General features: G+C 36.3%; 1 protein-coding gene across 19 annotated transcripts in view; it reads left to right on the forward strand.

Annotated features, from left to right (window-relative positions):
* Positions 1 to 27322, forward strand: part of MAP2 (microtubule associated protein 2) — a 283955-nt gene that overhangs the window by 205685 nt on the left and 50948 nt on the right. For all 19 annotated transcript variants that reach the window (XM_034655081.1, XM_034655088.1, XM_034655089.1 and 16 more), the window contains 3 exons: positions 1428 to 1712; positions 25043 to 25156; positions 26984 to 27061. In XM_034655081.1, the coding sequence (XP_034510972.1) occupies positions 1451 to 1712; positions 25043 to 25156; positions 26984 to 27061 (454 nt within the window). In that variant the 5' untranslated portion in view covers positions 1428 to 1450. The remainder of the gene's footprint in view (positions 1 to 1427; positions 1713 to 25042; positions 25157 to 26983; positions 27062 to 27322) is intronic.

Genomic DNA, 27322 nt, shown 5'->3' on the forward strand with positions numbered 1-27322 from the left:
CAAATAAACAAACAAAATCTTTTTAATAAATAAATTAATAATAAAAGCTAAACTTCTATCCTTTTTAAATATGTTCTTAGGGACACTAAACAGAACCCTTATGAAAAGCAATTTGGGGAGAGGCTTGGTATTTTAGTCAAAGTTGTTTAAATGAGTTATCTAGCTCTTCCTGGAATTAATAGAAAACTAGAATGAGAACCTGAGGAAAGCATTGAAATTCAGTATTTTAAAAAAAAATTAAAAAAAACAAATCCTTGTTAGGAACCCTGTAGGAAAGCTTACTTTGTTCATAGCTTAATTTATTTGTGATGTCCCTAAACAGAGCTAGTAACAGGAAGTAGATTTGTTTTAATACAATTTTGTTTGGAGTTTTTTACTTGAGCTGCTGTTTTTGAAAACAGGAAAGTGTTTCATTTCCGTCAGAGACAGTCATTGCCTCTGTCATGATCCTCAGTTTGGGGACAATAGGCCATCCATGAGACTACATTGCTGGCAGCAGCTTTCTAGAACTGAGTGATGAATCACTTTTTCTTGGCTACATCTCTAAACCTAGTGGCATCAGCGTGGAAGTGAAGGCCACGCATTATCAATCATTCGCTTACCGTGTGCAGAACACCCACTCCATGACTTATTCAAACTTTACTATAATTTACAGCTACCTGGTCTATGTCAGTGACTTAACTTCTCCAGATCTGATTTGACTTAGCTGTGAAATAACATTATAAGGTAGGATGTGGGCCTAATACTGTATTTTTTATTCTTTCTCCATGTAAGATTTATACTAAGAGAAAATCTTAGTATATCTATATATACTATTAATCTGTAGATAGGGTTTAGGAAAGTTTGCTGAGAAATTAAGTCAAAACTATCTTTTAATATACAGCATCCAAGAAAACATATCCATCTCTGGTTTGAATTGAACACCTTTGAAACGGAAAGGACTAATATGCTAGACATTGTCTTTTCTAGGGTTTGGGGGGAGTTGTATTTTTAAAAGAGTGCTTGGAGTAATCTTCCCTAATTTATCATTTCCCCTTAGCCATTTCTTTTCTTACCTTTTTATACCCAATTTCCTGATGCTGTGGTTTCCCCTGTCCTGAAGGATTCTTCGACTCTACTGTACAGTCAATATCATGTGTCAGTGAACGTCAGATATCTCCTTAAATGCCAAACACTAGTTTAAATATATACATATGTAAATTGTTGGTGGTCATATAATAAAGGAATAGATAGCCCAGAAAAGATCTGTTAAAAACCCAGGTATTAACAACAACTATTTGCTTGATATTAACAGTGGATTATTAAACATGGTTTTTCAGCCTGAATAACTGTTGAGTTTGTTTTAAGTTTCCCCTGTCTTAGTAAGAGTCATATCAGATCAGATTTTCCCAAAGTGATGGCTACTATGTTTCTGATTCCTATCCCAGGAGAGGTCACAGGGCGTGGAAGAATGGCAGATGATCGGAAAGATGAAGCGAAGGCGCCTCACTGGACCTCAGCTCAACTAACAGAGGCATCCGCACACCCACACCCACCTGAGATGAAGGATCAAGGCGGGGCAGGGGAAGGACTTGTCCGAAGCGCCAATGGATTCCCATACAGGGAGGATGAAGAGGGCGCCTTTGGAGAACATGGGTCACAGAGCACCTATTCAGATACCAAAGAGAATGGAATCAACGGAGAGCTGACCTCAGCTGACAGAGAAACAGCAGGTAACTAAGGGTTCTTCTGTCCCCAGGCTTTGTGCTTTGAAGTCTGCTTCATCTGAAAGTGAATTAATTTATTGCGGTGATCTTCTTTCACTAGTGCTAGGACTGAAATTGCAGTCAGTCAGGGGAAATAGACACCGAAAGAAGAGAAAAATCTTGGGAACTAGCCCAACGTTTGCCCAAATCTGTTGTATTCTTCATCTCATCTCCCTATTTAGTTTTTACCACTTTAATTTTAATAGACAAATGGCTCAGTGTATGTATATTTTGCTAGCAACTGTCAGCATTTTAACTCATTGAAAGAAAATTTCACAAATAGTTACTTATTGATTCCCTGGAATAATATTGGACCTAAATCTGATTGACTGAATAGAAGCATGTTTACTTTTGCGGGCAGAAAGCAATTTGGAGTCTGTCTCCCAGCCTTTTAAAAAAAAAAAAAAAAAAAGGAGAGATTGGGGCGCCTGGCTGGCTCAGTTGGTGGAGCATATGACTCTTGATATTGGGGTTGCAAGTTCAAGCCCCATGTTGGGTGTAGAGATTACTTTAAAAAGATAAAATCTCTGGGAGTCATACACCTGATGAATTGTTGAACACTACATCAAAAACTAATGCTGTACTATATGGTAGCTAACTGAACATAATAAAAATAAATAAAAATTTTTAAAAAATCTTAGAAAAAGGGAGAAGGAAAGGAAACAAAACACACATACTTCTTCAGAGAGCTTTGTAAGAACTATTATTACAGATGCTTGAAGGAGAACATAATTTGATTTACTCTTAAGTACTTACTTTTAAAGTGTAATTTCTACCAGTAGTCCTCTTTATCCTGTCACTGATAATATCATCATGGATTGCACAGTCATTATATACCATTAACAACATCAAGAAACACTCACCTGCACTGTATTCTTTACCATTATTTTCCTTTTTTCTGTAATCAGAATATAATGTGTTTGAACAAAGTATCTTGCAGACATGCTGCTCCAGAAAGAATAGGTAAACTATAAGTTAACAAGGAAGGGTATGCCCCCTTCAAAGTCATCCCTTACTTATTCAAACACTGGTTTCCTGCACTCCATCTATTAGTCAGCAACACTTCTCAACTGTACGCTTTGTTCAAAAAATATATTTAAATTTCAGTGGGGTACAATTAAAGGCATCTTGAATCACTGGGGAGCAATTACATAAGGACATAGTGTAATTTTTTTAATCCCCTCATTCAATAAACTACTATTGAGCGTTTTCTACACGCAAGGTGTGCCCACTTCTGTGCTAGGGCTCGTGCAAGGAACTTCACAGAGCAGATGATCCAGGAGCAAGCATGAGACCTGTGCACACACTTCAAGTGTGACACACAATGTGTTCTGTGCCAAATGAGCAGTACAGAAAGGCAGCATTGAAGAGGGATCGTTTCTCCATAGGACCAAATTTCCCAAATTGTGCACAGAAGCATCTGGAGAAGTCACAGCAAACTCACAGCGGGGGTAGCAGAGGATTTTAATTGCTCAAAGGGAAACACAGTGATACTCAGCATCTGTAAACACCGCCTGACCTCAAGATAGTTCACAGTTTCAACATTCGATCACACCACATTCCTTTTTAAGACTTATCAATGCGAAGTCAGTTTTCGGTTTTCGGCAGCTGCTGTGATAGGAAGCAAGTACCTGCAGAAATTCATGTAGAACAGGAGAGGAGAGTGAGTGTGCAATCTAATTCAAGCATTTGGGAAGCTATGCAGTGCTCAACAGGCACATACGCCCCATTAGCAAGAAACTGTGGATACGACTGAAATAAAGATGTTATTTTTGCCTTTCATGGTCACAATGAGGGTTAAATGAGACGGTGAAGTGTACAAAGTCAACAGATCAAAGAACAACATCTATTGAGTACCATTATTGTTATTGGTGGTGGTGGTAGTAGTATCAATATGGACAACAGGGCACTCTTGATCAAGGCATCTTTTTCTACAGCTGAGTGTAATACAGCTTGAACAGGGTGGGACTTGGGTGTAAGGACAACTAACCAGGAAGGTTTTGAAGAAATTGAGGCATGAGGAGATGAGGACAGACTGGAGCAAGATGACTGTGGGAAAGGCAAGAGATAACGTGATAGGCCAAGATTTTTCTCATCATCCTGTCCTGCAACACCTGACATTACACGTCACGTGATTAATTAATATATGTTGATGAATGAGTGAATGCATGAGTGCATGAATGAACACAAAAGAAAAAAGAAAGTCCTTTTCAAATTAATGGTGAAAACTATTGAAAAGTCTTATCTTACCAGTCGAATCTTGCAGATGATGATAGAAGCTTGTAATACACAAAAGAAAAAAGTCACTGTGTGTGCTCAGTCAAGCAGTGAAGAGCCAACATCACTCACTATTTCTTTTCAGTGGTCTTAATTATTTAAGAGCATCAGAAAAATCTCTTTGCCAGATCAGTGTGTCTTCACCTGCTTCTCTGAGAAAGTAATATAAATTAAAAAGAGATTAACAGATGTTTCTTTTAATTTTTGGGTTCAGGACCATCCAGAGTTAATATTGAATTCAATTCATCATATTTCTCATGAATCTTATGTTACCTTTGAGACCGTGACTCCAGAAGTTCTATATGTATGTTCATAGTGACGAAAGTTGTAAACAGCCAGCTGTGGGTTACCAGAGTAAGGTGTGCAATCCAGACTAGGGCGTGATTTTAAATTACCCTCCCTCCAGAAATAACAGGCCATGTATTAAGTCCATACAACGTGAAAAGCTGCAGGAAAGGAAAAGTGTACAATATTGTCTCCTCATACCTACAGAGGATGTTCCAGTGATAAGTTAATGTGCAATTGGATTCCTCCCAAACTTTAGCTTAATAAAATAGTACCTTTTATTATTGATGGTTTATACATAACTGTTTCACAAAAAAAAAATCATTCCCAGTAAAAAGTGTTCTTAAATCTGAAATATGGTCTTTAAAAATGCTATCCTTTGATGGTAGGGATCACTAACATGAGCTGGCATTATATTTCAAGGTGATAATTTTAAAGAGGACCAGAGGAGCAATGCACTAGCCTCGTCTTTTACCATTCACATGTGATGTATCAGTACATTGCATTTTTCCCGTAGAAAAGATACTTCTCAGGACACTGTTAACATGGCACATTTTCCAGTAACACTGGGTCTTGAGCTATACATTGTGGTGGCCAGGCCACAACTGGTTGAATCCAAAGATCTTTCTTATCCTCTCCTACTTTGCTATAGTCCCTCTTCATTGTTAGAAACAAATTTATCCCCAAAGTTGTTCATTTTTATTCATCTCTAAAAGCAAAATCACATAATAAATACAACGTAATTACTGCATCTCCCTCCCCTGCTGCCTCAGGAGGGCTTACTTCAACCAAAGATCTGACCTCGTCCTCTCTCACCTACCCTTTTCAATGTTCACCTTCATTTCTGGGCCATAATAATTTTTGATTTTTGCATATGCAAGTGCATAGGCAGGTTATCTTTGATCCTGTGTGCTGAGACTGGGGGAAGAGGGGAGAAGGGAATTCTAGAAGGCAATATTTTAAATTCTATTTCTTTATGGATTCGTTTTCTAGATTTCATCTCTTTCCTCACAATTTAAAGCTAATCCATAGAAAAGTAGACAGAATTATTTGCTCACCTGTTGTAGCATAACTTTTGATACTTTGAGAATTTGTCTTCCATTTATTCACTAAAATACCTTTTTAGAAGCCATGCCAAAAAAGCCCCAAAAAAAGAAATGAGAAACCAGTGAGAATCTAGTCACTTAGGAAAGCTATTATTATGAGACTAAAAACATCATTTTTTTAATTTATTTTTTTATTGAAGTATAGCTGACACACAACGTTACTTTAGTTTCAGGTGTACAACATAGTGATTCAACTTCTGTGTACGTTGTGCTCTGCTTCCCACAAGTGTAGGTCCCATCTGTCACCATGCAATGCTATTACGGTGCCAGTGACGATGTTCCCTAGGCTCTGCCTTTTATTCCCATGACTTATTTGTTCCGTAACTGGAAACCTAAACCTCCCTCTCCCCTTCATCCATTTTGCCCCTTCCCTCTGCCTCATTCCCTTTGGCTACTATCAGTTCTCTGTATTTACAAGTCTCTTTCTGCTTTTTGTTTGTTTTAAAGCAGTCATTTTTAAATTGTCTTCCAAAGCGTGAATCATAACAGGCTTGTAATAAACCTTTCCTCTATTTTCCACCTTAATATTATTGAAGAAAGCAAGAGGACCACATTTGGTACCCCCAGAGTTCCAACTCTGAGTGAAAATGAGGTGCCCTATCTTGAAGTTTCTTATCTGAGGGTGGGGCCCAAACTCACATTAGCAATCCTATCAAAATAACTGGAAGAAGGCAACTGGGTGTCTTAGTGGGTAAAGCGTCTGCCTTTGGCTCAGGTCATGGTGCCAGGGTCCTGTGATCAGGCCCCACGTGGGGCTCCCTCCTCAACAGAGAGCCCGCTCCTCTCTCTCCCTCTGCTGCTCTCCCTGCTTGTGTGTGCTCGCTCTCTCTGTCTCTGTCAAATAAATAAATAAAATATTTTAAAAAAAAAGAGAGAACTGGAAGAAACCAGTAAGTGAGACCACCTTTCACAGTCCTCCTCTTTACAGGTATAGTCACCCATCCGAGATCACATGACTACAACTGGCCTGCAGGCCCCCTGCTGCCCAGACCCGGGTGCTGTCCACCACCCCACACTGCCAGATCCAGAACAGCACAGCCAGCTGTCGCAGCTCTCAATTATAGCCCCTTCTGTTGCAGAACAGCCACATCCATGGACCTTGAAGCACGACAGAAAACCATGCTTTAGTCTTGGTCTTCAGTATGAGTGGAGCAGGAAAGGAGGGGGTTCTCAGAAGTGTATAGATGCCACAACATTGAAGTATTGAAAATCATGCTTCTGTGATTTTGACTGTCCTAAGGTACAATTCTTTCAACACAAGTAGGAAACACCAGTCAGAGTATAAAGTGCCTTTGTGATCATCAAAAGCCAATATCAGCTATCTCTTGGAATAAATTTAAAGATTAAAGAACATATCCTCAGTTACCTCCCTCACCCAGATCCCCAAGATTGCTTTGTTTTCCCAGCATTCCAGGGATCCTATTCAGGTCTACTCCCTCCTGAAACAGTGAGATCTGGAAAAGTTCTTCCACACTATCGCTTTTCCAGAACTTACCAATGAAGCTGTGCCTTTGGAAGTCTTAACCTGCCCTTTAACATCCCCATAAGTCAGGCAGCCAAACGATGAACATACTCAGATATGTAAGTGTATTGTTCCTGGAATTGTAAGTTTCAGCTTAAAAATATATGATGGAGGAAAAGTTTGTCATCATTCCTATGCAAAAAGCTGAATATACCTTTAAGCTTCTCTCTGTTTCCCCTTCCAGTCTTAGAAAATTCGAACCTGCCTTTTCTTTCCTTTCATCCTTCCCGCTTCCGTTCCCAGATTTGAGATTCACTAATAGGAGTCATCATCCCATTTAAAATATGGCATATTGTATATGATATTATATTAATATACGCAGAGCCAAAAAAGTACAGAACCATTTCTCCTATGACACGACTAAAGCCATCTGCACAACCCCGCAAGGCAAATAAACACGGAGGCCTAACAATGCAAGAGGTTGCAGATTTTCCTTGTTGCCATGGCAACCACTCATTGCTCTAGCTGCCATTTCCCTATGCTCCGCAGAGAGAGGAGTGTGCAGAGCAGAGTTATTTAGCATTCAAGGCTGGATCTGCAGAAAAGCACACGGCCTCACTGCGAAGCGTCTGGGCCTGGCGGCGACAATGGATGAGTACAGAAAATGGGGATCTTGTCAGTTTTTTCCTTTGAACCGCTAGGCGTCTGAGGCTAGAAAGAGTAAGAAAGACAAGGATTGATAAAAAGGGCAAATTCCACCAGGTTTGTATTTGTCATGTGTACTTTGTCCTGTGTGGTCTCTATACCATCTGAAGCAGATTTGGGGTATTAGCTTCAATTATACTATGTGGCTTGTCTTGTTGGTAAAGAGAAGGGTCTGTACCTAATTGAGAGTTAACTTACGTGGACATTATAGTAAGAACTGCATCTCTTACTCTTGGTGAAGATGTGAGCTTATATATAGTAGGTATTGCTAGCTAGAGCTTAAAGTGTTTTTACAAAGTGGAGGAAAAGGCAGGCACCAGATAATGTTGTTTACTTAAATGTGCAGTTATATATAAGGTAGTTCTTCCTATAAAAATCCACTTCACATCTATCTTTGCTCTTCAGCACAAGTCTTAAAGTAGGATGAGGTTTGTCTTAAGCCAATAATTCTGAATCAAAATATAAGGAAAACTTGGTTTCTCTAGACTTCTTTTAATTAAACCCAATGACTCAACAAATTAAAACATGTTTTTGTTCCTTGGAATTTTAATTGCCTACAAACACTTCCAGTTGTGAAGAGCAAGGCTCTATCTAACACAATGTAATATGATATTTAAAAACTAAGATTAATTTGCATACACATTTACTCTCATGTATATTCTTCCAGAAAATTCCTCCCATGCACTTGCTAGAAATCAGTCTCATTTCTTTACCATCTCGTTTTACACTAAATGTCAGAACCACAACCATAAGCACTAAAAGAAAAGGTGTTTTATCATTCTCTTTGGTCCACTGACACTTTGAAAAATTATTTTATTGAGTTTGATCTTAATCATTGCAACAGATTTGAGCTAAGAACAATTCAGACCTACTTGTAAAATTCTGTCTGGCTTGTTTTTAAACGTAAATATAATTTAATTATCATTGTATTTTCTTACTTGGCCCTCCCTCCTGATCCTGTATTTTCCAAGATTTTATCAAATTTTCTCTCTCTAATTTGCTGTCACGTTTTGTCATCCTGGTTTTTTTTTTTCTTTTAAGGTATTCCCATTTTTTGAGGTTTTTAAAATCTCCACTTAGGGAAGAATTCTAAATGTTTCATAAAATCTTTTTTATTTGCAGTGAGCAGATTTTGAAAATAATCAGTCATGAAAGCAAATCTTCTTGGATTCATTTTTGGACAACCTAAGCCTTTGTTTTGATGAGGATTATGCATGCCCTTTATCTGTCTCTTGTCATATTTCTAAGAATTCTCTCCTCACAAAAGAAAAGAAAAGAAAAAACAAGAGAACAACTTTAATAGTAATTTGCAACAAGTAAATTGCTCTAAATCTTTAGGATATATTAATCACTGATCAATAATGTATTTTTTGAAAAGAACAATGTACATATAAATTGATTCTATTGCTTGGATGTACCTGAGAAAAATACCTGCCACTGGATACCAAATACCACCTCAAGGGCCAGCTCTAGTTTTGCTGTTACTGCTGCTAAGAGGTTAGCAGACTGGGGAGTACCTCACGGTCATCACTCCTCTCCATTTCCTCCCCAGGCTACTGTGATGAACCGACTCTTTCTGCTTCAGTGTACCAAGCCTTGTTCTGTTCCTCTCATTCCCTCACACTTCACTGCTCCTTAGCACATTACATAAAGCACGTGCTTTGTCTGTCAGGGGAGTCTGGAAATTCATCTCAGGAGCAGATGAACAGAACAACTGGTGCTGCCTTGCAGATCTGGTCGTGAAAGCATGATCTGACTTGGCATTAGGAGTCCTGAGGGGAAAAGGACACTGAGCCACTTGCTACCCGCTCACGGAGTGGCTCATCTCACAGAATGAGTCACCATTCAGCAACACGCATAGAAAATACAATTCAAAACCCAGCCAACTGATGAGCAAAGAAAGAGGAATGCATATGTTCCAGGGTCTCATTGCAACTTTGAACAAATATGCAAATGCGAGGTGATTATTAGAACACCGAAGTGAGAATAAAATGTCTGTTTTTACAACATATTTCAGTAATCCTCAAAACTTAAGACAATAGTAGGCAAAAATGAGTAATAACGGAGGAATCAAGATTCGGAGAAAAATCATCTTTCCTAGTGATGACTCAGCTTCAGCAGCCTGTAAATTAGACTCAAGATTTTCAGCCCAAATTTTCTATTTGGAAAGATAGCTTGAGACAGTGCTGGGTTATGAGCACCTCTGGTTCATCTGTAAATGACTCCAGCATGAATGGTCAACTCCTCTGAGTGAACTAACAATCTTCCCTTTTGCAAAACAAGTTACATTTGCCCAACTAATCTGTGGTTTCATTCATGTGCTGCATTGCAACAGTGATAGGAAAACATTTTAAAAGGGTGCATACCCCACAGGAAAGATTCTCAGAGTCCACGGTCAAAGATCTAGAGCTGATATTGATTTTATTCTCTCCAGGGAATCTCTTCCTCTTGTGAACACCTCCAGTAACATGTTCGTATCTTGTTAATAGCACTAGTCATACGGATCATTCTACTGAGCTTATTGGTTACTTGTTTTAACCTGCAACACTAGGTTATAAGTGTTTAGAGGTAGTAGTTATGCGTCATTCATCTTCATGTCCTTTTGGTGTATAACGCAGTGATTGTTTTCTATATTGCTAATACATTTTTTGAAATTGTAAAAAGAAAAGAAGAGTTCATATCCATCTTAGGTTTTGAGATTGGAAATCTCAGGAGCAAAATGCAGTTACAAAAATTATACCACAGTATAAGCAATGCACTTGTGGGAATGATGGTGTTGGGAGGAATACTGTATATAAAGAAGCAAATGAAGAACCCAAGAGAGGAGGCTAGAATCAAAGTGAGGACTATAGAACTGCTGGCTTGAACAGAAAGGAATTGAGTAGGAACTCTGAAATACTATAGTGAAAAGAGGGTCAAGAAAGGATATAGTGGAAGATGACATGGTCTGAAATGGGGGTGAAGGTGTGGAGTAAAGAAAATATACCTTTGACTTAAGATAGCAGTATGACATCTGAGGAGAGATATTTTCTTGATGAAGAAAGTTAATGAACTGGAAAGAATATGGAAACTCAGAGGAAATGACCTTTCTAAGAGATATCTATAATTTAACAGCTAAGAAACACTTGGATAGTGAATAACTTCTCATGCTCATTCCCGCAAAATTGAGCCCAATGTAGCAGTTGGCTGCAGTTGAAATGGCACCGAAATATCCTGCAAAAAGAACTTTAAAATCCATGTCCCTGCTGATCCTCTGGGTGTCAGGTAAGGATTGCCTCACTGTTCTAGGTCAGGAGATCACATAAATTTCAATTCTGACAAGTGGACAATCTGAATCTTAAAGCAAATGGATGTTCTAAGTCATAGATTTAATTACCTTCTTCTTTAAAAGAATATAGCGGTATTGTCTTGGAGAGATGTGTCCTGTTTTTGAAGGTCAACTAAATAAAATATCACCAATGCCCTTTTTTCCTCTACTTCGTCTTTGAGTCTATAATATGATTTGCAAATAATAAGCTCTAAGGTAACAAACAGCATTTCTCTACTGAATAATAGGGATATTTATTTGTTAACTTTAGGAAAAATGTTTTGATTTCAATGAGATATACTTCTCTAATTTCATTATTTTAAAAATGATAAAAGCTTTTTGTAACCCATTTTTTTTCTTTTTGATGGATTAAAATGAAAGATGCTTCCATGTACATGTTCTGATTCTAATCATGAAGTATTTCAGTATTTAAAGGACACTTTTCTCTGTAAGAGAAAAATCATCATCATCACTTACTATTACTTTTATAAGCAATTTTAAAAATGAAATTTTTAGATACTTTTTCTCCTTGCTACATTTTGCACATTGCCATCCTTTATCTTAAAGCCCATGTACCTTTTCTTTTTCTTGAAAAACTACTGGTTGTTGTTGTTTTTTTTCTCATCAGCTTAAAAAGTAGAGATTTATGATTAAAGTATTGGAAGGATTGGAGTAAACCTGCTTTTCTCAGAGCTTTGCCAGAACAAACATGCTAATGTAGGGAAAATTGCTTTTTCTCCAAAAAAAATGCACCAACTTGACCAAGGTGCCAAAGCATGTAAGACATTCCTCCAGGTCAGTTCCCACCCAATTCTTACAAGTCTTGATTTCAATCAGAAAAGAAACAAAGAACTGAGTTTGAAGCAAGTGCGGATGCTACTTTCAAAAGTCACATTTTAGGAGGGGAAGTTCATTCATTCAGGATAACAAGATTCCTGTCCTCATGAAATATCTGCCTATGACAGTCATAGTGCTTGAAGTGCCCTGTGGAACATATTGAACTTGCACATATGATCTGAATGCAACATTGAGAGTACTGCTCAAGAACTTGGATGTTTTGGTGACACAGATTTCCTTTCTAGTTGGATTTCATTGTTTAAGGAAGGTGAATTGAAGCTACCCTCACTGATAATTGAATATCTTAGGACTGAAATCACCAGATAAGGTTGAATCTATTTTTTTAATGTGAAAGAGTATAAACTTCCCAAATTATGTTTAACTTTTTAAAGTAAGTTTTTCAGATGTTGAGCATTTCAATTCTAATTAGAAATGCTTGAGTTTTCTCTGTCCCCAAATAATAGTGAGTTTCAACTCTCCCTTATATTCTCTGATGCAATTGGATGTGAAAAAAAATATGTAAATACAAAGCGCTTTTCTTCACCAGGTCTGTAGAGAAATGAAAATTGCCAAATATGCTTTTTAGAAGATATTTTGGAAAATCGGTTTGATTAAAATGTTGAGGTGGTTCTTTCACTTTGTCCTATAAAGTTTTAAGTATGATATTTTAGTTAATGTGATTGCATTAAAACCATACTTCTCTTCCTATAGCTTTTGGTCACCTTCTTGTTACTATCATGCCTCAGTGTTTCATGTTGCATTTCAGAATTATCCAGGAAAAAAAGAGCGGAAATCACAGTTCCCTGATTTTCGTGAGAGTTTTTCCTTTTACAGCAAACTTTTCTTCAACAAAACAAACCCCAATACAAGCTCAAATATAACATTTTTGAGGGGTGAGGGTCTCTCTAAAAGTTGGGAAGAAGGGATTGATAAACTTTCAAGGGAAATAAAAATGAATCAGAAATATTTTCAGGCATATTCTTAAGGAATTGGGCAACCTCTTTGTGATCAGAGTTACCATATATGAAATAATGAAACTGTGATTTCATTTTGAAAAATAAAAAGCTACAAGTCCTGATTTAGAATTTTTTCTTATATGCCAATAGGAAAATAATATACCTTTTCATATGTTTTTGTAGTAAATTAGATTTTTATTGCCATATTTTACTAAAATGAAATGAAGATTTATGAAACCTGATTTACCATATCATGAAGAAGCCCCACATGTCCCTTACATAGGATTGCGTTCTTCATGCCCAATGTCCTGTGTTTTTAAACATAGTCTAGTCTGTAGTTACCTTGGCATCGGCCTATCTGGACCTGCTGTGAGCAAAATTATGAAGTAAATAAACCTTGCCTTGATAACCTTTTCATTTGCTTCCTCAATCCTATTTCTTCATTTTCTTCAGGTTGTCAGCCGTCACCTGAAGCTGCCTCCTATTGTCAGGATCCCACCCTCAACCCTACTGCGAAACCCAGTTGCCTTGCCTGGTGTCACCCTACCTATCTAGATAGCATCCTGCTTTTACATTTTCTCAACTCTGCCACTCCATCAAAATTGATCTACTTTTCTCTTTCTGCTGGGCTCCCACCATAGAACAACCAGAGCTATTACCATATGCTTTCTAGATGTCATTTACATTCTGATATAAAGCTTCAGTGTCTTCCAACGGGGTGAATACTTTGGCTGTTTTAAATACGCTGGCACCAAGGATTTGCAAATATCTTTAGAATATTAGTAACAATGAGATCAATATACAGAGAAGAGATATAAATTGATATAGTAAACAACATTGAAGCAAAATCATCAGTGTAAAATTTTATTTCAACAGATCTCTAAGGGGTATTTTCTAAAGTAGAATTTGTATGTTATTTGTAAATTTCTGAAGATAAGTTTGAAGCTACTATTACTTGTTCTTGTTTATTTTATGTAATGAATCTTTTGTATCTGTGGATAAAGAGAAATTCATTTAATAGTATTTTCTATGGGATGCATTAATCAATCCAGATACAAAACAAGTTGTCTTTATTCTAGAAAAATTTTTGTCATGAGGAAATTAAAAATTCTATTAAAGTCTTTTTTCCTAACATAATATGACCAATTACAAATATAACATTGGACTTGACACTTACTGTCTTAAAAAAAAAGTGATCTTGCAAAGTCTCCTGATTCTGCTACTCAGAGGTCCTAGAAAAAGGTCTTTAACTATTATCAATTTTACTTGTTTGGAATTTTCCAGAGAACGTGCCCCCCCCTTATCTTGGGTTGTGGCTGAGCTTCTATTTAACAAAAATTATTGATGAATAATAGAGGGATAGCTCAAAACTATATCTTTCTTCTTATTTTTCATTTTATTTTCACTATGGCATTTAAGTTTTCAGAATTTCATAATGTAATTAATTCTATTATACCTCTTCTACAGGATTATTGGAATATGGATCTCTGGTTTTGTATATATATAAGTATATATGTATTTAGGTACAATTTGAAAATTATGAAGAATTACCATATACACTTATTAGTGACTCAGAGTCTGCCAAGTGGTTTAAGGGCTGGTGTAGAGAGAATATTTGTGGGTGATATTTTATATAGCTACAATGGCAAAAATAAAATAGGCAGTTACAGAAGATGGAGAATTGCTTACTTAAGCCATTTATAGTTCATGAGAGACTTGTTAAGAAGAAAGCACATAAGGTTGATGTTGTATGCTGCTATTTACACATTCATTCTTAGAAACATGGTAGGACTGGAGGTTGAAGCAAACTATAATTACATAAAAGTCATGTTGATCTCTCTATGTGTTGATTGAACGTACCCTACGATGTGTTGGGAACAAAGTGATTTTCCCATCACATAGTTCCTAAATTCCATATGCTTCTAGGTCACAAGGCCTCCAAAGATTTATGTAAGTTATACTATGATGGAGATGAGAAGGATGGAGTGAACAAAAGGTGATTTTTACCACTTCATTATAACAGTCTCTCCTAGAAGAAATAACTAGCATTATAGAGGAAACTAGTAAAAATTATTCCTCGTAGGTAGAGAACTTATATTTCGAAAGTTTGCTCCAATGACATTTTTTGGATCCTGGAATATTTTTCCATTTTTCCATCATATCCTCTGTCTCAGGCATTCCCGGGTTTTGAAACTATAGAAACATTAATTTGCCCAAATCCTAGCCTTGCTTCAGGCGATCAAAGTCTTTGAGGTACTCAAATACAGGTGAAGCTAAAAACGTGGAGAGAATTTTCTGTGCATGAGTGCTGGCACATGCTTAAACACACACACACACACACACACACACACACACTGTACTGCATTTCTACACACACCTTTAAATTTTGTTTATCCCACAGTTACTCTAAGTGTGCATTTATTTAAGGTCTCTTAGTTTCATTGATATTTCATCTTTCCATTAATGTTATTAATAATGCCTCATGCCACATTCTTTTGACAATATGATATGTTCAGGACTTAATGCAGAAGATGATTCAATTTCTCACAAGTCTACAAGGACTAGTACAATAGTAATGCCTTTGATAAGATGCAAAACCAAGCATTGAAAAGCTCTAAAAACATTATCAATTCCCCCAATGCCTTAATGATTATATTCAATGTATTGATATTAAAGCAGTTTGAAAATTTGAAAGGGGAATAGTCCCCAAGAAATTTCTCTTTCTCAAACTAATCTAAGATCAATGAAATATTATAATCTAGTTTAATTAATAAATGTTTAATATATGCACTAAAAACAGCAATAGAAATATGTGTACATTACCACATTAGAAATCCCCGACACCACCAGCAGCAAAAACTTTTATCTATAATAGTTAAGTATAAAGCTAGACTATATTCGCTTACCATATTTCTTCTGCTTAAATGTGTTTTTTCCTGTTTCAAGTGAACCCTTAAAATTAGAAGCAAAATTTTCCAGTAGGTAATATTTCTGAACTGTGCTTTGCTTTTCTAATTTCTTTTGACTCCATAATACAGTATGCTTAACCTGTGGTATCCTTCCACTGATAACCATCTTAATTTACTACACCTTCCCCCTTGGCTGAATTTAAATGCTAGGCAGATTTTGTTCAAGTTCTAAAAACTTTACTTGAGTAGGTTAAATTGTCAATCTAAAGATGATTGTGAATTAGAGCCATTGGTTGAGATAGGGAGAAAAAAAGAGAAAGAGAGGCAGAGTGAAAATTTTCCTATAAGCTTAACTGTACTCTCAACTGTAGCCTAGCCAGGCTGCAAACACATTTCAGAACAGGGCCATAGGAGTGACTGTGGATGGATGAGCCAAAATCTGTGGCCATTTTTTATAGTAAAATATTTGAAAACAAAAACAAAATTTGTCCTTCAATGAGATAGCCCCACTTCAAGCACAATTTACATGTAGGAATACCATGTCTTATCTTTATATACCCCATAATGACTAAGAATATTTCCAATGTCTATAAGGGGTGCAAAATAAATTTTCTTAAATTTAAGTACTCATCAGAACTGAACTTTTGCAGTCATGAGTCCTGATCTTAAATGTGTTTATCTCCATAAACTAACTTTACCTCAAATGCATTTCTTCCAGTAAACTAAATTTACCCGTGTTTTAACCACTAAATCTTTGGAAGAAAATGCTGGTAGGCAAAGATGTACAGCTGCAACATTGGCAAGGGTGACATTTGAGATCAAATCAGAGTCTGACTAGGGATGGAGATGCCAATGCCGGCCTCTTTAATTAATGCTAAGGTGCCAAGGAAGCAAACAAACAAAAAAACCAACAATCTGCTCTTTTAATTTCCTTCTTCACCAGTTGATTACAGGAAATAGTTTCGGAGGAACCATTTGCTCTCCAAATTAAGCAAGGAACTTTTCATCTCTCCCTGTTTTTATGAATTTATCAAGGGTATTTGTTTAGCAGAGTGCTTCCAACTACACAGTGCTTTCCTTGTGGACTAGCTTCCAGCAGCAGCCGCAATTAGCTGCGGTTTCCTAGGCAACCATTCTGTACCCTGCTGAGAAAAACCTTTTCTTGACAGGAGCATTCTGTCTAAAATTGTTTTGTTTTCCTTCTTTCACAAGTGTACGGTAGGCTTACTTGTCACTTCTTTTAACACAGCATTTTGATGCCCATTATTCTTAAAAGCAGAAACATTGACTGGCTTTTATATTCCATATGGTGGAATTTATTGTCAGTGTCTCTTACTTCTCTCTTAACAACCTGAAAGAAATCAACAAAAATATGTTCTCAAGCATATGCCAACTTGTTTCGGAATTTTTTGTTGTTGTTCACAGCCTAATTGATGAGCCTTTGCATGTCCAAGTAATCACAGCTGGTCCCAACGAAAACTCAAAGGGTATACACATTCAAAATCAAACTTCTGTGTCTACCAACAATGTCATGTGTTGCTTAGAAGCGAGTTGAAATTTCCAGGACACTGAGAAAGCTTTAACTCTGTTGCTTTTATTATACATCAACCGGGCAATATCGACAGATTAATATAACAAAATAACTGAACTAGAAATATGTGCTAAACGCAGGGCCTGAGACTGTGTTAAGGAATTTGACATGATAAAATACCAGAAGAGCATAGCAATGGTATACCATGAATCAGCACATGGAATAAACTGGAAGGCTACAACTGCTCTAGATGCTGAACAGTATGGCACAAAGGTAGAGTCGAATTTGATTTGTCATTTTGGCTTAAGTAGGAAATGGCAGGAGCCTGATGTACTGTCTGTGAGGTAGTGGCTCAGCATCAGGCAGGGTGGTATCCATGGGGAAAGTGATAGAATTATCTCAGTGAATGACAAGACACTTTCAGGTCTTTATATTTTGTCGATCAAATGATGGTTATGGACTTAGATGACTACAAGACGGCCAGAGTGATTAAAACAGTGATACAGAATTTATTTATTATTTATTTATTTATTTATTTATTTATTTATTTATTTATTTATTTAAAGAGGGGGAGAGAGAGAAAGAGAGATGGAGGGAGGGAGAGAATCCCAAGCAAGCTCCACACCCAGTGCAGACCCCAACGAGGGGCTCAATCCCATAATCCTGAGATCATGGCCTGAGCCCAAATCAAGAGTCAGGTGCTTAATTGACTGAGCCCACCCACGTGTCCCAGTGATACAGAATTTAAATAAGCAATTGATATATATATTATTTCACTTAATTGCCACAACATACGAAAGGGTGAACACATTTTATTCCCATTTTACAGATGGGGAATCTGAAGGTTAGAGAGATTGTCACTTACTTGCAGCTAGGAAGAAGTAAAGGCAGAATTTGATTTCAGGTTTTCTGACACAGGGATCTACTATTATAAAATATTTATACTACGCTGATGTAAGTCAAAGTGACCTTTATCCATCATTTTGCCAGTTTTCCCATCTAGAACATGTGTTATTGTGTGGATTCAATATATTGATGGGAAATAAAAGTGCCTGGGGTAGCAACTTATTTAATAAACTTGTAGCACAGTATGATCTTTATTCAACATTTAGGTGAAATGTAAGTAGCTTAGCACATATCTTTTGGGTATTATCAGGAAGGTTCTGTGATGAGAGCATGTCCCAATTTGTCTCTTATACCTATTTACCTCCTATATATATTTCTACCAATTTATTTCCCCAATACCAAGAAAAAAATATTTCTTTTCATAATTTACTTTATCCACCAAGGGCTGCTTTGATACTGCTTTCAGAATACTGACCCCATCTCCATTGCCCAGAATAAGTTCTCAAGATGGACTTCACTTTTACTTTTAGGTGTATAGATAATATATAGTGATGATCTGTTATCACCTATGGCTCTGTTACCTGGGTTCTATTTAAATCCCTTATTTTATATCAGCCTGTAGTCAACAGCACTTTTTCTTAGATGAATTTATTTTAAATAAGTTGCTTTTAATGTTTTCCTGCAAACTGATTTATAGGCAGATTACTTACCAGGTTAGTTTCCAGTTGTCATTCATTTTACTTAGACATGATATGACTTTAGAACCGTGTCATGAGGTATTTTTGCATTACTTAACAGAAACTGTCTCATTACTGTAATGACACTACTGAAAAATAATAATATTCAAATAGTGGTTCTCACTGCAATGCAACAACTACTGTTAGTTAATTACATTGAAAACCTGACATTAACAAGAAAGAGAATAAAATACATATTACAAACACTCCTCAACTAAGACAATTTTTAGCATAAACTAAAAATGCCCACTACCAGAAAACTTTAGATGTTCAAAAGAAAGACAATTGAGCCTTGCATAATTTCAGTTTATACTAAGAAGTGTAATGTTCTAACTGTGAAGATCAATGTTACCCTTCAGTTATATATAATGAATAATTTCCCAGTAATAATCCAAATGTAGTCTAGATTCAGCTTTAATCTTCTGAACAACTAAGTCCTATTCATAATTTTATACATATAATGTCTCAAAGAAAAAATAACAAAAAAATAGAGTAGAAAAGGGAATAAAGAAGTCGAAAAAATAAGCAATGAGAAATTAAAATGTACATTAATCTCTTACCTCAAAAATTGTTTTTATGTTGCTAATTGTCCTCAGGGGTTATCATGCCTTTTGGCGTACTGTCAAAAAGATGGTCCTGAATTGGAACTTGCTGGCAGAAATCTAGAGCAAATCATAGCCCAGGACCTGCACAGCCAGGAAAATGAGCATGAAGCCAGAAAACAAATAACAAGGAAAGTTTTTACTTCCCTCTAGTTTTGTCTAGGAAACAAAAAACAAAAAACAAAACACTGTCCCTGGCATCAACATAGATGATTGCAGATTAACTATATTATCTGATATTCATAAGAGTAATAGCCTAGTGGGTGGGGCGCCTAGGTGGCTCAGTCGTTAAGCATCTGCCTTTGGCTCAGGGCGTGATTCCAGTGTTATGGGATCGAGCCCCACATCAGGCTCTTCCACTGGGAGCCTGCTTCTTCCTCTCCCACTCCCCCTGCTTGTGTTCCCTCTCTCGCTGGCTATCTCTCTCTCTGTCAAATAAATAAATAAAATATTAAAAAAAAAAAAAGAGTAATAGCCTAGTTGGGTTGGACCTTTAGTTGCACTTTAAAAAAAAAAAAAAGATTTTATTTATTTATTTGAGAGAGAAAGAGATAGAGAAAGTTGGGAGAGGAGCAGAGGGGGAGGGACAAGCAGACTCTGTGCTGAGCACGGAGCCCAATGTGGGGCTTGACCCGGGCCTTGACATAGGCTTGGCATGGGCTCCACTTAGGGCTTGACACGGGCTCCATGTGGGGCTGGACACAAGACTCAATCTCAGGACCCTGAGATTATGACCTGAGCCAAAACCAAGAGCCGGAAGCTCAACCAACTGAGCCACCCAGGTGTCCCTAGTTACTCTTTCTTTAAAGCAGAAATACTTAGGTGGAAGACCTGAAAGAATGTATAACTGGGGAAAGTAAAGACACCTTGGTGAAGAACTATTTGCAAGTCTTGAGTTCCTTGCTGTGCCCGGCCTGTTACATAATTACTCAATTGATTCTGCACAGCAACCTATGAGACAGGGCCATTATTATTTCCATTTCATGGATAAGGCATTGAAACCCAATGAGTGTGAGTAAGAAATAACTAGAATGTAGCAATGCTAGAGTTTGTACCCACGTTTCCCTGAATTAAAGTCCATGTGACTTCCTTTAACGTACAATATAAAAGACAGTGATCTCCTGTACAGAAAGATATGATGGAGAGATGGATGGTTGCATGGATGGCAGGTAGGATAGATAATGGGTAAAATGAGTAATATATATATATAGAGAGAGAGAGAGAGAGAGAGATCTATATCTCATACACACACATCATAACTCTTATGTTTTGATTTTCATACGTCTGATTTTTTACTCTCTTTGTCTTCTGTGTTTGTTTGGCATGTTTACCATTAATCTTCTCTGAACTTTACCCAAACCCTGTGTGAATTTCCTCCTGTCCCAGGAGCCAGGCTATAAGGGTAAAGCTTACCCCAGGAGATCTGCTGATTAGGTTTCCATTGGGAAAAAGCCATCTCTCCTTGGGGGAAGCTGCCACCTCTGCATTGATGGCAGCCTTTGCTTAGGGGAAGATTTTAAAGTGGCTGGACCAATTGAAACCCTCAGAACAATCCTATGTTCATTTTTTTTTCACACTGTGAAATTAATATTAAACAATGCAATATTACCTGTTTGAAGTGTTAGCAATATTATTCTCTCCAAAAAATTGAAGATAATATGTCATTAACTGGGCTCCCACACACCCTGTTTGATTATTCTAAATAGCATTTCTTAAAGTCTGTTAAATTCTTTTAAGGAAAAATAGTTAATTTTCCCAAGATTGAGTTAAATTATTTTCCTACAAGTTTTGCTTAAATATACAATGTAAAATTGCCTTCTTCATAAGCTTATATTCAACTATGAAACTCAAACACACCTATAAGTGAATTTTATTTGAAACAAAAAAACCAATAAAATTCAAATGTCCTACTACTTATCATGTAAAATAAATAGTATTGTTTTATTGAAACTAAATTATTGCTCACAAGAAATGTGGTTCTGGCTGAGACAGCGCATTTTATTTAGGTTGGACATGTCCATTCTGATTGGAGAGAAGTAAGGATTCAATTTTTCTTCCCCTTGTCTCTAGAATATTTTGAAAATCTGTTGTATAGTGTACCATGATGGTTTTTGACCTACATCTTGTGTGAATGCATTTTTTATTGTATAATTTTCACCTCTGTTCTCTTCATATTAGCCTACAACAGATAATCTAATTGTCCAAGGTGTCAAAATTATTCTAAATTCAGTTTCAAACTAAAAGGCAAATAATGTAGCACTGCTCATTTATAATGCTCAGTTATAATTTGTTCACATAAACCAGTAGATGCTTTTTATTATTTTTATTGGATTATTTTCCCAATTTAAGAAATTTAATTCATGTTAAGCATTCTTGGACTCTGAAAAATTGATCAGTAGGTACACAAGAATCATCCTGTTTTAAAATCATCAAAACTTAAACAAGAATTCAGTAAATGATTAATTGGGGGCTTAAGTTAGTAAATATAATAATGAGCATGGGTTATTTCTAAACTTATATAAATATCATGAACAAAATATCATGTTAATTTTTCATACTTTCAAAAAGTTGTGTTAAGCATCCAGTCTGAGTAAAGATCAATGAAAGGAGCATTGCATTCAGAGATTGCAACAATGATAAAGAAAGAGTCCTTGACTTGGGAAACTTTACATAGCCAGGCAGATAAGGCATGCGTACCGGCACAATTCCATGCAACATGTACCAAATGCGATAGGAGATATTATATTTTGCGTAAATGCCAGCGGGGAAATGCAGGAATGATCTGTAAGAAAATGGGTTTTATATATGTCCCAATTTCTGCAGTGTTTGCTGCACCTCTCCATTACACTAAATTCCCTATGAAACACTGAGGTTCTAGAAGTGCTAAAAACCACTTTATTGATTTTTTAAATGTCTGAATTTCATCGCAAATTAATATATGCAAGTGAGGTCAGTTATCTGTTACACTAACTAACATTATCTACAAGATGTATAGGTAGGTAGGTAGATGATAGAGATAGTAGGTAGGTAGAAAGATGATAGATAGATAGGTAGATAGATAGATAGATAGATAGATAGATAGATAGATAGATGATAGATAGATAGATAGATAGATAGATGATAGATAGATAGATAGATAGATAGATGCATACATATATGCATGAATATATAGTATTGCTCAGTTTTAGGTAGACAGCAGGTCTGAGAATTATTGTTGCCCTAGTTCATACCTTTAGAAAAGTTCATGTTTTTCCACTGATCATTCTCACATGACTGTTAGAGAAGTTTATGGTTATTTTCTCATTTTTTCTTCTGCTTGGGAGAAAAAACAGCATAATAGTCAGGAAACCGGGGTCTAATCTCAGTTTCTCTCCAATGGCTGCGTGCACTTGAGTAAATCTCATAACCATGCCTAGCCTTTACTTCCTCACCCACAAAGTGAGAGGATTTAGATATTGTCTACCTTTTCAAGCCCTTTTAGACCTAAAACTTTGATACTGTGAGTTAAATTGCATAGGATAAAACAACCTTATAAGTCGTATCCTTATTTATTTCAAAGTCGTAATTATTCTTTACATTTTTTGCCATATTAAAAAAAGATTCTTCTTAGTTTAAACTAAATTGAAAGTGCGAAGTGTATTGTGTGAAAAAAAAAGTTTTATGAAAAGTACTCGGTACATAAATATCTGAAACAAATTTGCTGGAGCCTCTCTTAGAAATTAAAACATTTTCAGGAATGATTTTTAAGTAGCCTGTCGGTACTTGCTCTTTCGATACTTAAAGTTCGAATGAGGTCTTCAACTTCGTAAAATTATACTTCGAACATAAAAGAAATATTAAACCACATTTGATTTAGTTTTACTATCTAAGGCATTTTACAAGATCCTAATTGTTTGAAAGTTGGTTTTCTAATTATGATATTTATGAGAATGTCTGGCCTAACCCTATTAGTCCTCTGTTTTCTCTTCTGCAAAATAGGGGTAATAACAGTAGATCACTCATTGAAATAATGAGGGCAAATACCTTAGCAGAGTGTGAGGCACATAGTAAGCACCATAATATTTTTTACATACTGCTTCTATTGCTGTGACTGCTACTCACTCTAGATAAGAGTGTTTACAGTGCATCCCTTAAGACTGTAGATAGGTTATAGTGTCAAGTGGCTATTAAAAAAATGAGGAAGTTAGACATATAAAGGCAAATACATTCATTCAATCAGGTAATCTAGCTTTTAATATTCAGGTATATCCTATTCAAGTGGATTGCTCACCCCAAAAGCTGGTTCTTAAGCACTAGTCTCTCAGTCATCCTGGGTGGGGTAAGGAAGGCTTTCCAGAGGAGGCGGAATCTAAATGAATGAGGTAAAAACAGGATTCCACTCCCCGCTCCCAACTCCTGCCAACCCGCTTGCAAATGTGTAAATTCTTATCATAAAAAAGGTTCGATGACATATTCTAAAGTCTTGGCCAGATGAGGAGAATAAATCCCATTACCCCTACCCTCCTTATCCAGTACAACTTGTTTCTATAAGAGCTATAAGTGAGATTATTTGCTAGTATGATAGATGTTTGTAAATAAAGGTAATGAAAAGTTAAATTCTGGAGAATTTATTTCTAATCTAGAATGTATTTTTAATCTCAAAAGTTTTCTTTCTTTTTTTTCTTTCTTTCTTTTTTTTTTTTTTAATTTTACTTTTTTACAGATGGGGTGAGGGTAGGAACAAAGGGAGAGAGAGAATCTTCAACAGGCTCCTTGCCCAGCACAGAACTGGATGTGGGGCTCGATCTCACAACCCTGAGATCATGACCTGATCCAAAATCAAGAGCTTAACCAACTGAGCCACCCAGGCGCCCTTCAAAAAGGCATCTTTCATTTTTTGTTGATGATGTATAGAACATTATTTCTTGAATATTTTTCTGACTTGGTTATATAAAATTAACATTGGGATATGTTCCAGTAGGTGCCATTTTAGGCCCAAAATTAGTTATCTGGTATCTCACAGACTGGTCATTTTAATGATGAACCTCCCCCAAGTTTTTAATGAAATGATTACACTGTCTAGGTAAGTGTATATCATATGGCCTTAAAGATCTTTAGAACATCTTCTATCTAGAAAAGTAGTATCTCTTTAAAAAGAGGCCATCTGATATATCATTTCCATGTATTTCATTCAAATTTTCTCTTCCCAGGTCTTTCTTAATCAGTCTTGTTCACATTGATCCTGGGTAATGCTATTTGATCACAAATTCACATTTTTGAGGCATCTTCCTTAGGTTTTAAATTATAGTATTTCTGCAAATCAGCATAAGAACATATTATAAGGAAACTTTTCTAGAAAACTACAAAACATTTTATATTAAATCTAAAATGAATCTTTTCTTTTCTGAATTTGTTTTAGTTGGTACAAAAACTTTAATTCTTTCTGTTTGTATGAACAGCTTTTTAAAAATTAAACTGCCATACAAATTATTTTTCTTTCATTCTCTGTTCATTTTGCCTGGCTCCCAGAATGCCCATCCCTTTTATTTCCTCTTTTTTTTTTTTTCTTTTCTTCTGTTTTTGGTTACAATATATGTATTTGTGTTTTATCTGCAATTTAATAAATTCTGTTGTACTTTTTTTGGAGGAAGACAGAAAAGAAAATTCTGGTCAGCTATATTGTTTCATTACTTTTCCTCTTTGCTACCCGTTTTGGACATCTCACCCTTTCATTTTCTTTTGTTACTATTTATTACAGAGGAGGTGTCTGCAAGGATAGTTCAAGTCGTCACTGCTGAGGCTGTAGCGGTACTGAAAGGTGAACAAGAGAAGGAAGCCCAACAGAAAGATCAGCCTGCAGCTCTGCCTTTAGGTAAATGAGGAAGACCTTAGTTCAAGAGCTGTATCCACTGCACCCTGATCGCAGGACCAAGTCTTCATGGTCGAAGAGAGACCCTATCTCTTACTTCATCCTTACTTGAAACATTGATCAAACACCTCTGTAGGGAGGCCCAGGCACCTATTTTCACCTTTCTTGACAGACTCATTTGTAGTATTTGGACAGTCTTCAGGGTGATAAGCTTATAGTTAGACTTTGCCCCTAAATTTCTCTTAAATTTTCATTTATAGACCACTAGAGATATTTATTATAAAAATAAAGCCAATGCATGTTGATGTCATGGCACCCACTTGTAAAGAAAATGTGTTAATACTTTAGTTAGAAATGAGTATTTCCCTTTATGGGTTTTGGTGAATGCTTGTCTCATCTTGTTTGGGTCTCCCTGAACCAGCTACAGAAAACCTATAGTCAGGGCTTTGTTAGAATCTTGAGTGACTTTGTAGCCCATATGATATACTGGTCTTCACTTGGTTCATTTAAGGGCACTGAGATAGCATTGCTCTCTCCCTTGATCACAAGTCAGATGCTCTCAGGGCCAAACAGGTAATATAATGGTGCTTGCTGAAGAAAACACTCCTAGCCAAAGGCTTGCTGCCCCTCCTTTAGATAGATGATGATAGATGATGATAGATAGATAGATAGATAGATAGATAGATAGATAGATAGATAAATGTGGGTGTATATACATCCAGAGACAAGAAAGGAAACTTTCTTAGGTTCAACATATGTCTATTTTACAGGTACATATAACTAAAACCATAGGTATGGTTTTTAAAGTCTAAAAAAAAGTACATATCCAATATTGTCTCAGATAGTCTAATATACCCTTAATATTTGATTTTCAGTCAGTACCCCTTTAAGCAATTTAAATGACTAAAAAATTAAGCAATAAAGATTCTGTTTTCCCAGGATAGCAAATATTCATTATTTGCAGTAAAATGTTCTTTAATTATAAAGGTTTATTTTTCTCTTTAAACAGAGGGAAATTGTCTTATTCAAAACATTCACCCTTCAGTTTGTGGTTCACTTCTATACCTTAACTAAAAGACACCCCTTTTCTTAAATTTGAAGCCTTAAAATATGTTCTATAGAAACTCACAGGGTCAAGGAACCAAGAAGTCACCTGTCATCCCAAAGCCGCTTTCTGAGAATGAAAAACACATACTCTAAAATAGATTTTCCTGCTGGCCTTGATGATAAATATTTCCTTTTTGCAATCCCTTACCTTCATCTGAGTGATCAAGAAAAAAGAGTTAACTGTGGATGAATGACATTTGTTAGAACCTTTCTCTTTGGTTCTTCATGTACAATGCCAAGGCCAGAAGATTACTCGGCTCCCACTAGTACATGTTGTCTGTTTGAAGGTTGCCTTAGGCTGTGACAGCTTCATTTTTCTTTTCTGAGGATACATACAGAAGATGCATTTTGACAGACTCAGTGGACAAAATGTTCCTTAAAAAATACATCACCTATAATACTGTGAATGATGAAAGTTACATTTGTTTCCCTATCAAGAAGTTGAACAATATAGAGTTCTGATATTTTTTTTTCTGTCAGTCAAGCTAAATCCATTTTTATAGGGAAGACAAAATGATTTTTTTTTAAATATTAAATGCTTTTCCTTTTAGGTTTTTTAAACTATGTGAATCAGGTAATGGAAAAAAAAATAAGTCAAGCGCAGCTTACTAGTGACTCTTCTAAATTTCGCAGAGAGGCCTTTTTACAGATGGCAGAGCTGTTACACATCTAATGACCTAACAGGATTAATTGTATCTCATTTTTCTACTATTTGATCTTTAGCAGCTGAAGAGACTGCTAATCTGCCTCCTTCTCCACCTCCGTCACCAGCCTCAGAACAGACCATCGCAGTGGAAGAAGGTAAGGCCTGGTGGACTTGGAGGTTTGTCTTCTGATAACGTGTAAATGAGCATCAGTCCGTAAGCAGTGGACTTCGGTGTGGGTTAGTATGTGGCCCAGCCTGAGAGCTGTCTGTATCAAACAGTCCAGAAGAAACAAAGACTTTACATAAATATATCATCATTTATCTACATAAAATCAGAAGTAGGAGGAATATGGTAAATAAAAAAGAAAAAATCTGCTTGATCCAGGAGAAGATAACTTTGTGTTTAAATTGCTAGA

This window comes from Ailuropoda melanoleuca, chromosome 2 (genome assembly GCF_002007445.2).
Source record: "Ailuropoda melanoleuca isolate Jingjing chromosome 2, ASM200744v2, whole genome shotgun sequence".
NCBI lineage: Eukaryota > Metazoa > Chordata > Mammalia > Carnivora > Ursidae > Ailuropoda > Ailuropoda melanoleuca.